Below are 13,199 nucleotides of genomic sequence, written 5' to 3' on the forward strand. Positions count from 1 at the left end.
AGAGTGAGGGTGAAGAGGGCCGGTAGGGCTGGAAGGAAGAGCCCACTACACATAGGCCGGGATGTTGGGGCCCTCAGTGAGCTGCAGGCCTGGTGGCAGGGAAGGACCACAGCGCACGGATGGCCAGGAGCTGCTGCTCCTCGTGGCGAGGCCAGCCCAGCACTGTCACTGTACCCTGTCTCCAAGACCCGGAACATCAGTGAACTGGAGGCTGTGGCCTCTTCAAGAAGTGGCTCGGAAGGATGGTTTCCAGGCAGATGAACCCAGGGAAAACATCCAAGTCTTTTCCCCCAAATATTTTATTTACATATTAAATTAAAAAAAACATACATCAGCTAATCATTTGGCATACATCTCTCACGTTAACATAAGAAACAAAACAATTCAGTTATGGTAAAAAAAAAACCCAAAACTATATACATCTCAACCAGATCACGTAGTGTCTTTAAATAGGCTACTGCAGGAGCCTGCAGAACAGCGGTGTCAGGAAATCTACAAAACACTGCACACACCTAAAAAAACAAGAAATAAAAACAGGGCTTTCCCGTCCTCCCAAAGAGGTCTACAGTGCTAAGAAAAAACAAAAACCGCTAGGAAAGTAAAGTGCTTGTCGCTGCTTCCGAGAAACACGGGTGGCATGAGGCCTTTGATCTGTGGTGTGGGGACGGCCGGGCGGGGCCTCACGTGAGCAGGTAGGTCAGCCGCCTCCTGCAGGTGAAGGCAGGTGTCGGCCAGGGGCGTCCAGAGGTGGCAGGAAGGGGACTTTGGTGTTCTCTCTGGGGCCGGGTACCAGGTCCACCCCGAGGATGGTCCTTCGCCCAGCCCTGAGCAGCCACAGAGCAGCAGCAGCATGGAGCTCAGCATATGCAGAGGCCACAGGTGGCCAGCGGGCGGGGACCACACTGCAACTCCGACATGCGCGGGGCTCCTTCCTGCCCTCAGGTAACTCGGTCAATCTTTGGCTTTGGAAAAGTCCCACCTTTGCCCCTTTCTGGGTGGCCCCTGTGTAATACTTCGGGCTGCGAGAGCCATGGGAAGCAAAGGCACCTGGGCGAGGAGGGATGGGCACTTGGCGCATGGCAGATGGGGCACGGTGGTGGCCGCTGTCCCACTGAGGTTCGGCCGCCCCAGCCGGCGTCCCTGCCAGTGCTGAGAGGTGGCCGTGGGCCCTTCCTCAGCAAACCTGGTGCTGCTGGGATGCTCCCCCAGGGTGACCGAGAGGGAGGATTAAACCAGGAACACAAAAGTGTAGTACAAAATATAAAAAATAAGTAGTGTCTGTGGTCTCCTATTTATGTACATATACAGTATTTGCTGAAAAAGAGACACAGCTTTACAAACACGGACCTAAGCTTCCCCCCGCACCTTCCTTGAATGAAAGCCAGACCCCAGAGCGTGGGCCTGGGTGCAGGGCTGTATCACCCCGAAGGGAGACACCACCCACCGCGCCGTCTACGGTCACAGCCTCAAGACACTGCACCATTTCACCCGGGTCAGGCATTGTGTTGGACCCTGATAATGAAATACATAAAAACTCAGTAATTAGCAGCGCAAACAAGATGCACAGCAGGAAGAAAGCTCTTGGCTTCCTCGCGGTGCCAGGGGCTCTGGGCGAAGCGCCCTGGGACCAAGCCCCAGCCCTGGCCACTGCCCTGTCTGCCCTGCAGCTCCTCCGAGCAGTGCTGGAAAACGGACTCCTGAGCAGTGCTCGCAGCTCCCGCTTCAAGGGAGACGAGACTCCCCTGCCCAGTCAGTCCCCTTCCCGGGCAGCAGGCCTGGGACTGTGCCAACCCACATGTGAAGCAGCAAGTTCACAGTTTCCGTTGAAGCGTGTTTCCGGAGGTGAAGAACCATCAACTAAAACCAAAAGGATACTGACGCACGCACGCACGCGGCTGCCCTGAGCGTTCCAAGGACATCCAGGCCCGTCGCCTCCCAACACTGCTGTGGACAAAGGGCAGGCCCCTGCCCTGTCGCCGACCTCGAAGCCGGAGGTCCCCCTCATCCCGCTCCCCCACCACCCGCCTGCACGACACACCCTCGATAATTTTTCTTCAGTTTCCAGTCCCTACTTGGAGTTGAGGTCACTCAGTGCAAGGAAAAAAGTAAAACAAAAAACGAACTAAAAGCCCATACACCTAACGTATTGCTTGTTTCGCTTGTAGAAAGTTCTTGGCTTTGAGTCCAAAAACATCTTCACATACTCCGCAATTATTGCTTGGAAGAGCCAGTGGACCCGGCTGGCGGGACTGTCCTCACTGCACCAGGACGAATGCCCCCCGCTGGCCAGAGGTGAGGCCCTTCATCTCGCAGTCCCCCTGCAGCCGCCCGGCGGGGTCGCACCCAGGGGCCAGCCTGGCCAAGCAGGGCGCCAGGGCCCCAGTGGGGAGGGTCCCAGGGCCAGAGCTGATGTGCAGGTGGGTGTCCAGGAGGTGCGCGGCCGACGTCACAGGGGACGCGCTGGTCTGCAGGAGGGGCGCCGGCAGCAGCGGGAGCTGCGACACCAGGAGGCCGTCACAGGGGGCCAGGAGGTAGGGGGCCGGGGTGGGGGGCAGCTGTGGGGCCTGAGGGCAGCTGGGAGGGGCGACCGGGTGGTGCTGTAACTGGAGAAGCCTGTAGGGCAGAAGGACAGGGCCCAGGTCAGATCTGCCCGCGTATCAGTGGCTGACAACCCGAGCCGCCCTGCAATGCTGTGACGACTTGGAGATGTCACCAGATAGGATGGTCTTGCTCGCCACCACCCTCTGCCCACTCACAAAGGACAGCGAGCTCCAGAGCCCGAGGTCCCAGGCCCCAGGGACTCAGAAGCAGGGAGGAGGGGACCTGTAGGGCCTACCTCTGCTGGTGCAGCACCTCCTCCAGCAGGCCTCTGCTCTCACGGCTGCCGGAGCTGCCAGCCTGAAGGCCCGGGCTTGGGGCAGGGGCGTGGAAGGCACTCAGGCCGGCCCTGGGCACTCGGCTAGAGGATGCCTGGCACATCTGGCGTGCCAGCCCCTTGATTTTGTTCAGCCCCAGGAACCCCTTGGTCCTCGCGTTCTTCCTCAGCTGCTGCCGGAAGGCCTTTAGCCCTGCACAAGCAAGACTGGGCTCAGTGGGCTCAGGGCACCTGGCTCCCTGTGTGGGCAGGGAGGACAGGACAGGCCATGTGTGTGGGACTGGCACCCACATGCCGTCCTGCTTTCCTGAAAGCACTCTTGTCACCAGAGCTCTTCTAACACCACCCCATGCTCAGGCCCCCAGCTGCCTTCTGAGGTTGGGGGTGATGGTTCCAATCCCAAGCAGGTGCTTTTGGGACAAGTTCTTTACGGAAGGTGTGAGCCGTGCACAGGACTCTGTGTGGACGCAGAGGGCACACTGGTACTGAGCCCTGGGCTGGCACAGAGGAAGCCTAGGCACCAGCTGAGGGTGGGGCTGCCTGGCGGGGCCCCTCCTGATCCCAGCACTCCTGTGGCCTGGGAGTGGCTCAGCATAGCCATTTCTGTATTCTCAGCCTGGTGGAGGTCACTGGTTGTGCTCAGGGCCTGTGGTTTGGGTCCACACCAGAAGACTAGGATACCCAGGGCCCAGGTGGCACTCCCAGCTGTCCCAGAGCAGGACCAGCAGAATGTAGTAAATGCTGCCTGGCACTGGGGCACTATGTCCTGCCAGGGGCAGAACCATCCCTAGGAAGGGGAAGTGAGTGTGGCTGGACCTCACCTTGAGTCAGTGAGGTGTCCGATGCCCTCCGTCCCTCCTGGAAGCTGACAGGGAGCAGGACAGCTCCACCCAGACCCCCCTGGGCCTGCAGCACAGGGGTGGCTGACTGTGCCCCTAGGAAAGGCGAGGCCAGTCTGACTGGGGAGCAGGTGCCCAGCAGCCCCTGGGTGGCCAGGCCGCTGCCGAGCCCAGCGAGGCCTTCGCCTGCGGAGAAGGTCAGACAGCTGTCGGAGCTGGTTCCTTCCGAGGCGCCCGCCGCAGCAGAGGAAGACACAACGATACCTGTGGAGGGAGCAGCTTGAGGGAAGCCCCATCTCCGAGGCCACAGGGGCTGCAGGGACAGGCCGCGGGGTGCCGGGGTGCTGGGGGGTGTAACGGCTGTGACTTTGAGCCTCGCCCTGCAGTGGGCGTCTAGCGTTGGCTCCAGGCTATTGGCCAGCCCATGGGTGCAAGTGCGGGTGGTAGATACAGTGAGTACAGACCCAAAAAGAGTCCCAACCCAGGGTGGTGCCCGCCCGCCAGAATGAGCCCGGGCACGTCCCAGTATGACCACGTAGTCTCGGGGAGCCTGACAGGTGCATCTCGGCCCATGCACTGGGCCCTCGGGGACACTTACAGGGAGGGGTGAGTGGAGAGAAGTGGGTGGAGACCTCAGCCAGCGTGTGTCTGCGCCCCGTGCTGCCACGCAGGGCCTCCTGGGCCTCTGGCTCCTCCTCCAGGCTGGGCCCCTGCCTGGCCTCCTCGCTGATGGCTGTGTCTAGCAAGCTGCTGGGGGAGATGGAGCGGTGCGGGAACACGCCATTGCAGTTGGCGTCCGGCGCGAAGAACAAGGGCTGCACAGGAGGGAAACAAACCAGTGACTCCTGGGCTCCGCAAGTGCGCGTGTGCTGGGGAGGGCGGTTGCTGGGAACGGTCACTTACCTGTAGCGAGCTGTGGAGGTCGCAGTCCATCTCAGCCTGCAGGACAGACTGTGCCAAGGCCTGGGGCTGTGGGCACAGCAGCGAGGACCGGAAAGGGTCGCCAGGGAGACCTTCCTGCGGCACCTAGGGCCAAGGAAAACGAAGAGACGTCATCAGGGCCATGCCAGTGATGACCGCTGGGGGCAGCAGGAAGACCAAGCTGGATTAGAGATATGCTGACAGGTGCCAGGCTGGGGTACAGGACAGGCGCCCTCTCCATGGCTGCGTGCAGGCATGCATGGGTGACCAGGAGGCCCTGAGATGCCAGCACTAGGAACAGGCAGCACTGCCGGACAGAGCCGCCAGCACCCGCCTCTCCTCCTCTCCCTGCGGTCTGCTGCCTAACTGGGGGTGTGCTCAGGGCCGGGGTACAGGCACAGTCTCACTCCGGGCCCAAACAAGGGCTACACAGCTGGGGGGAGGGACAGAGCGGGGCCTGGGTGCAGGAGTCTGCCCTCACCTCCAGACCACTGAGGTCCAAGCTCCTGGGCCGGGGCTGCCGGGTGGGCATAGGCCGGGCCAGTGGCTGGGCGCCCCGGTGCTCCTTGAGGCGCTCGAGCAGGAGGTAGTAGATGGCCGCGAAGTGGTTATAGCTGCTGTTCTGCAGCGACTGGGGAGAAAGGAGGGGGTCACATGGTGCCCACAGCTACTTCTGCAGCCCCTGGGGCTCCCAGTGAAGGCCATTCCTAGGCTATTCCTGGGAGGGACACACTGGCCCTTAAATTAGCCCACACCGCCCTGAACTCCACCGCTCATGTGGCCTCGCTCACCTCCACAGTCCTCTGCCGGTCGATGCCGAGGGCCTGCATGATGCCCAGCGCCTGCTCATTGTAGTCACCCAGGTTGGAGGTGTAGCCGAGCACGGAGAGGGCAGGGTCGGGCTGCCGCAGGAGGGCGGGGTCGGCCTGCATCCACCGGTGCTGCCAGATCTGGGCAATGGTGATGCGCTTGGCAGGGTCCACCACCAGCATTCGGCGGATGAGCATCTCGCAGTCTGAGGAGGAGACGGCGCCCACTGAGCCCCAGCACACTGTGTGTATGTGCGGTGCCCCGCAGAAGGCCCAGGCTTCGGCCATCGCCTGTGCCACTGAGCTGGGGGCTGGGGCCAGCCCCAGGGAGACCACGTGCTGGTCCTTCTAAGTGGCAGACACACACCCCACCCTGGCATGACGCACACGAGGACAGGCCATGGGTCAGCATCTGTATGACAGGGAATTGGCTCCCAGGAGGCACCAGCATAGGGAGGGCACCTGCCATCCCTAAGTAGGGCACCGAGAAGGCACCTGGGGCTCAGGTTTCTCTTGCAGCCCAGTCACCTGGGCCGATTCCCTGGCTCTGGACCGGCATCATAGGTGGCCAAGCAGGCACTGCAGAGCCCCATCCCTCGGGCCCCTCCCCAGCCTCCTCTGGGCTCACGAGGCAGCTCCCACAGCAGGCTCAGCGCCACCCACCTTGAGACATAAAGAAGGGGATGCGGAACCGGCCCTCCAGCACCCGTTGTCTCAGCGTCGGCAGGTTGGGTCCGTCAAAAGGGAGAGAACCGCAGACGAGGACGTAGAGCACAACACCGAGGCTCTGTGAACAACCAAACAGCGGGATGAGCGCCCAGCAGGCTCCAGGGGCTATGGCCGTGGGCAGCAGGGACAGCACCCCGGCTCCTACCCAGATGTCCAGCTGGGGGCCTTCATACTCCTTCCCCTCAAAGACTTCGGGGGCTGCATACGGGGGGCTCCCACACCACGTAGAGAGAGGCTCTCCAGGCTTGTAGAAATTCCCAAATCCAAAATCTGTGGTGCAGAGAAACAGACGGATGAGTTGGCCTGGAAACAGCAGGAGCACCAGCTCTGGGTGCACGGGAAGCTCGGGGCCTGCTGCGAGTCCCCGGCCTGAGGCCCCCAGGCCCGCCTTGCCTGCCAACTTGACGTCCATGTTGCCGTCCAGCAGCAGGTTCTCTGTCTTGAGGTCCCGGTGCACAATGTGGTGGTTGTGGCAGTACTCCACGGCGGACAGGATCTGCCAGAACTTCTTCCGCGCCTCGTTCTCGCTCAAGTGCCCGTGGGCAGTCAGGTAATCTGAGAAGCGACAAAATCAAGCTCTCTCTACTCCTGGATGCAAAGCCTGGCACACCCCGGGGTGCAGGGCTGCAAGATGTGTAGACCGGGTGGGCGAGCAGGTCCTGACAGGTTAGCACTGCTGCTTCCAACAGCCGTTAAAAACAAGCATGGCTTACCGAACATTTCTCCATTCTTGGCAAATTCAGTGACGATGTAAAGCATATCCTTTGTTTCCATAACCTAAAAAAACAGAAAACTAACACGTAACCACATGAGAAAGGAACGTACGTACCAAGGGTGTAAATAATCCACTTGGACCCCAGTAAACCTTTAACTTCTCCTGGAAGCGTGTGTTCACCAGTGAAAAAAAGGAAAAGGGAGAAAGCCCCTATGATACGTAGACAAATATGGGGATCCCTCCTCAGAGAAAGAAGGCTTTACAAAGAGGAGGTGTGCTCCCCCCAGACCTGCCTATCCTGAATAGCTCGGCCCTAAACTAAGCCGACTTCGGGCCTCCCTCACCACCCATTTAACTCAGGCTGCCGGCACAGGAAGCTTGGGGCTCCGAAGGCTTCGGGCACCTAAGCCCCACACACCTTGCTCTGGAGCCCTATTGTGGGGTACGGGGCGGGGCGGGGGTGTGTGTGTGCTCAAGCTATTTGCCACAACAGACAGAAAGAATGCTAACAAACACCCCATTCCCACTGCTGGCTCGGCACAGCTGTGGGAAAACGGCTTCATCAGGTAAGCTAGCGCGAGCGAGGCTCTGGCAGCGGATCGCTCAGCCTGTCAACAGTGACAGTCAAGGTCAATGTCCTCCGGAAAAGTTCATTCGTGGATCGGGAATTTTATGTTCCCTAAAGAACAATTTAAAGTGTAACTAAGAAACAAGGTAAAATCCCAATTTTTGGTACTGAAAAAAAGGTAAAACAAACTCATGTCTTTGTGTATCATAAATTATTTCAGAGGAAGAGAGAATACATTTATGGGATTTACATGACAGAATAAGATTATGGAAATCTTATGAAAAAAGATTGTTTTGGGCCATTCAAAATATAGCTATTACTTTTTAAAGACTTTTTTTTGATACTGGGGATTGAACTCAGGACCTTGCACTTTCGAGGCAGGTGGCCGAAACACTGAGCTAAATCCCTGGCCCTAAAAGACACTTTCAAGACAACTGTTTAAAGTCATAAATCTAATGAGAAAATGGCATTTAAAATTTTCACACGTTAGCCAGAATTTTAACTGCTTGTGCTCCATGTGTGGGATAGGAGACCACTTATTCCTGTCCTCAATTGAGAGAAATAGGGAGAAAAGGAGAACCGGTGTATTTTACCTTTTGAAAACCTCAAGGAAAGGATGAAGCGTCCCCGCAAGGCTCTGGGGCCTCGGCTGGCTGAACCAGCACGAGGCGCCAGTGTCAAAAGCAAAGGACTCACAGGAGAGCACACCCCACCCCACCCCACCCCCGCATCATTCACAGGAGCCGTGTTTCCTTAACAGGGCCCATTCCGCCCCGTGCAAGGCCCAAGAGCAGGGAGAAAAGTAAAGTGCTAACGGGCAGCCCTCTGCAGTCAGTCAGAGACAAAGCACTCAGCCTGCTGGCTCGGACACAGACACAGCGGCCCGGAGGAAGCGCCTTATCTCCTCTTATCGCGGAGCACAACTTTAAAAGACCCAGACACAAACCCTGAGCGCAAGGCCTGAGCTGTGTGTGCAGATACGCCGGGTGGACTGTCACGGGAGGGGAAGCAGGTGCTCCAACGACACATCTGCCTCATTTTAACTGAACAGCAGAGCCTGCCAGGGGATAATTTTAAATTACAACTCCCTCTCCCACTGCACTGTACGCGCAGCCTTTCCAACTGCACACATGTGACTTCCATAATCATCTCAGATTCCCGTGGCTTCACAGAGTCACCCAGGGGGACCAACACCCAACATGAGCACATAGGAATGGGAGCAAAGAATGTACTCCTCCGAAGATGGGAGGTGTAAGAAAAACCCTGCCCTGCTGGGCTACTCACTTATTTCCCAAAGATACAACTAATACGTTAACTGCAACACAAGGACCAAAGTCACAAAACCAACCAACAGATGGACAGGGTGAGTGAGGCTGTTCCGAACAGAGCGAAATGACAAGTTCCGTGCCCTTCCTGTGGCCAAAGCATTTCCATCTTTCCCCTCTGCACAGAAGAGTTACAAAGGGAAGACAAGTGCTCACTGCTGCCTCTGCACAGGTAAGTTAATGAGAACTGGTAGCAGCAGCAGCCAGTTCTGAAGTTTAATAACTGTGGAAAGGTGGGAAGTTTCTGGTTTTGCCCAAATTTGCCCTTCTGCACCGAGTGCCCAACCTGAGGGAAGCCACCCCGACAACAGACCGCTACGCATTTGAAGCTGGAACAAATTACGATGCCAGACACAACTTTAATGAAGTGAATCTCAAAAGCAAGACAGTAATTGTAAACACGTCTACCCAGTGTACAAGGGTCAATCTTTTTACTTCTACAACCTGCATGCTGATGCCACACATGCAAAAGGGGTAACCTGCATGCAGCAAGGGCAGACCTGGGGGTGGAGCAGAGTGACCAAGCCACGCCGCAAACACTCACACACTCACATGTGCACACACACGTGCACGCACACACGGCAGGCCGCCTCACCTGGTACAGCCTGATGATATTGGGGTGGTTGAGTAGCTTCATCAGCTGGACCTCGCGGTAGATTTTCTCCAAGTTGCTTGGATCTAATCGTGTTTTATCAATTATTTTTATTGCAACCTACAGATTTTTTTTTAAAGAAAAGGGATGTTTGGTAAAAAAAAAACCCAAAAAACCCTCATTTACACATTTCATTTTTTGCAAGTTAAATTCCTCACTTTATGTCTCCAAAAGGTCAAAAAAAGTTGGGAAAAAATAACCAAAGTAACCACAAATATTATTTAAAGGGTCCAAAGAGAAATAAATGTCTTGAATACTTGCAAGCTCAGTTTACAGGGCTTTAGCTCTGAATCCAGGAACCAGAGCACTCGGGTTGTTTGGCTTTGGGGTATTTTCTGGTCATTATTTTCTTTGCCGTTCCCGAATATTTGTACAAATTATGCACACACATAACACAAAGCTTTTTTCTTCTTTACTAAGCTCAAACCAGTCTGTGTTTACAGGATGACAGCGAGCCCTAATCTGCCTGAGTCCAGCCCCTGATCAGGCTCCCTGGCCCATGCCCTCCCTCTGGCTCCCTGTCGCCCGGGGCACCTGTGTTTTGGTGACTCGATGCCGGGCCAGCTTCACCACCGCGAAATTGCCTTTGCCCAGGGTGCGCTCCACGTCGTAGAAGCCCACACGGAGGGTTTTCTGCTGGCCCTGGCCGAGGCCCGCCGGGGCGGCGCTCAACTCCGACATGATCACCATGGCTCCGGGTCGCACCTGGGGGGCGGAGGGGCGCTCATTGGGGACCCCCTAGCCCGGGACGCCTGAAGCCGTCCCCCGACCTCTCGAGCACCCCCAGAGCCCTAATCGGCTCTATACCGGCCTCCCTCACCGATCCCCACGTGCGGGGACCGGGTCCCCACTGTCGGTTCCACTCTAGTCCCCGGGACCCCTGCGTCCGGAGGGCCGCACGGACCACCGGACCCAGGGTCGCCGCGTCCCTCTGGGTGCGGACCCGCTTCCTTCCCGCCGCCCCGCAACAATGGGGTGCCGGCGTCCCCGCCCGCCGCTCACCCCCGTCGCGCCCCGCGGTTCCCGCTGCCTGCTCTGCCGCCGGCGCTGCCCGGGCGCTCGCTGCTCGCGCCGCCGCCGCTGTGTCCGCCTCCCGAGCCGGGCCGCATGTCCGCACCCGCCGCCCGCCGCCCGCCGCCCGCCGGCAAGCCCCGCCCCGCCCTCAGGCCCCGCCCCGCGCCCCGGAGGCTCCGCCCCGCGCTGCCCCGCCCGACAAGGCCCATTGACGTCATTTTGACGCCAGAGCGACGCGCGGCCGAGCGCCAGGACGGGGGGAACGGAGATCGGGAGGTTGCCAAGAGACTGGGGCTTTGACGCGCGCGCCGGAGAGGCCGTCGCCATGGCGACCGCGAGGCGGTGACGTCAGGGGCACCGGCCACCAGCACTCCCGCGCCCTCTGCTGGGCCCCGGGGGCACTACGGGAGGCCCTCCCGGCGCGCCCCCTCCCGCCCCGCGTCGCCTCGTCCCCAGCTCCTGCGTCCCTCTGGCTCTGCGGGAGCCCCCGCCCCGCCCGCTGCCCCCCCCCGCAGTTCCGGGGTGCAGGAGGCCACGCCTGCGCCCGCCCGCCCTTCCGGTGGGGTGCCGGGGCTCGGGGCGCTGAGCGATCGACAGCTACTTTTGTTCTAAGAAAAACTCCGTAACTGTTGGAAACGCGGAAGCTGAGGAAACGGGTCCACATCCCCGGACCCCGGCAGTGTCCTGGAGCCCCGGACACCCTGGTCAGAGCAAGGGCTCTGGAAGCGGGCAGGGAAGGCCCAGCGCCCAGGGCTCGCGGCGGCCAGCAGCAGCCAGGCCCCGGCCGGCCGGGAGGACGCGCGCTCCGCAGGCCGACTTGCCGCCGACCCAGCCGCCGCGTCCCCAGAACTTCCACCGGCGGAGGCAACGGCGCACCTCGGGCCTTGGGGCTGACCCTGAAGGTCTCAGACGACCCTGCCGCCCCACGCTGGGGAGCGGGCTGGGGCGAACGACGGTGGCGCGTGGCCTGGGCTCTTTCCTCCCAGTCTCCGCTCGGGTCCGCTCGGGTTCCTTTGTGGCTCATCAGAACTTGAAACTCTAAAAGGGAAGGCAGGACAGAGGCGAGTGAGGTGTCCCAAGTATTTGGAAGGCAGCAGTTTGGGAAGAAACGTGTGCATCTAGCTTAGAATCGCGTTTCCTTGTGTCAGATGAAAACAGCGCTTCACAGAAGAGGGCGGGAGCAAAAAGCAATCTGATTCAGACCCAGACCCAGGGCCTCCAGGCTTGGGGAGGGTGGGCAGTCCCAGAGCGCTGGGCAGGGACGCTGCTAGCACACCAGGCCCACCAGACACTCCCCGCCACCCCACCCACCCCGCTGGGGAGGCTTAGTGGGGTCAGCTAGTTCTGAAAGGCATTCAAGGACACTGACAGTCGCAAAGCATCTTTAGTCTCTCAAAGCACTCTATTTGTCCTGGGTTTATACACCAAGAATTTGGAGGAGTATTTTTAGTTCCTCCCAGCTGAAGGGTTTACAATTGCTTTTCCCCACTTCTGGGAGTCTTGACACCCTCATCTGTCCTAGTATTGCAGATAGGTAAGTTAATTAGATATCTTCTAGGCAGTTAGACAGGGCCAGCCCAGGAGGAGCCAACAAGGAGGACAATGAAGACACATGCACTGAAGGCCAGCCCTGAAAAGGGAGAAACTACCACACCCAAGTTGGATGAATGGCAGTGATTGATATTCTAAGTAGCTATCAATCACCTGGGTGGGGGACAAAGATCTTCCAAGAAAGATCCCTGACCCACCCCTTTCCACCCAACATCCTTGCTCATTCCTTGTATGCTTGCTGCGTAACTTGCTTCCCCATTGGATCCCCCATTTAATCCATGTTACCTAAGCAACTATACTTGTCATAATCTTATTGGTTGTTCATAGTTCTGTCCACCTTGTGATTTCTCATTGGATCAATATTACCTAAATAAGGGCCAGGGATTTAGCTCAGTGGTTCCACTGCCTGCCTGGCAGCACAAGGTCCCGGGTTTGTTCATTCCCTGGTACAAAAAAAAAAATTACCTAAGCGACTGTACTTCTCATCTTAATGGTTGACTACAATTTTGTGCCCCCTTGAACCCGCCTCACCTCGTGGCTTTGTCCCATAAAACACCTTTGGGAAGTTGAGTGACCGGCAGCCCACTTTCCGGTCCCCTTTCTGTCTCTCTTAGAAGCTGTCTTTCTCTCAATAAATTTTTCCTACTCTTAACCTCCATTGTTCCTAGAATTCATTCTTCAGTTTTCGAGAACACGAACTTGCGCTTCTGATACCTAGCACGTTTGGGAGTTCCATCTCTTCCCCTGTATCACTAGGAGAACAAAACGCATCCTGTGACTTCCAATCTTTGCCCTGGAATCGATTGCAACTTCCAGGAAGCTGGCCTTCTGGGTTCCCCATCCCCACCACCCTGAGTCCAGCCGGAACTCTCAGAAGGGCAGAGGAATTTGCAAAACCTGGCTGGCCTTTTAAATAACAACGCGGTCAGAGGAGCAGGCGGGTGCCGGGCAGGTACACTTGACCCCCAGTTCCCCCAGCAACCAAGGCCAGCCCAGGCAGAGCATGGTGTCCAGGAGCTTGCTCAGCCAGAAGGTGGGAAGAGGGGAGGAGCCAGTGTGGGGCGCTGTCTCCTGTCCTCCCTGGGGTCCCTCCAGGCACCCTGGTGTATCCATTTCTGCCTTTACACACATCCATCTCCGCTGGGCCTGTGCTCTGGGCTTTGGCTGTTATCCGTGTCCTTCATTCCTACAAGGCCACATC

General features: G+C 58.2%; 1 protein-coding gene across 2 annotated transcripts; it reads right to left on the minus strand.

Annotated features, from left to right (window-relative positions):
• Positions 1-281: 281 nt before the first annotated feature.
• Sik1 (salt inducible kinase 1) lies at positions 282-10,599 on the minus strand. Of its 2 annotated transcripts, XM_004842414.3 has the most exons (14): positions 10,436-10,599; positions 9,968-10,138; positions 9,377-9,493; positions 6,887-6,950; positions 6,567-6,728; positions 6,319-6,443; positions 6,108-6,231; positions 5,427-5,650; positions 5,117-5,266; positions 4,618-4,740; positions 4,313-4,529; positions 3,697-3,978; positions 2,837-3,068; positions 282-2,613 (listed from the first exon to the last, which is right to left on the minus strand). In XM_004842414.3, the coding sequence occupies exons 2-14, from the start codon at positions 10,121-10,123 to the stop codon at positions 2,256-2,258; spliced, it is 2,334 nt and encodes a 777-aa protein (XP_004842471.2). In that variant the 5' UTR covers positions 10,124-10,138; positions 10,436-10,599; the 3' UTR covers positions 282-2,255. The 2 variants fall into 2 exon arrangements, with proteins under 2 accessions (XP_004842471.2, XP_021111973.2); XM_021256314.2 differs by lacking the exon at positions 5,117-5,266.
• Positions 10,600-13,199: the final 2,600 nt, after the last annotated feature.

This window comes from Heterocephalus glaber, unplaced genomic scaffold (genome assembly GCF_053883595.1).
Source record: "Heterocephalus glaber isolate CG9 unplaced genomic scaffold, H.glaber_assembly_v1.0 deba00000122, whole genome shotgun sequence".
NCBI lineage: Eukaryota > Metazoa > Chordata > Mammalia > Rodentia > Bathyergidae > Heterocephalus > Heterocephalus glaber.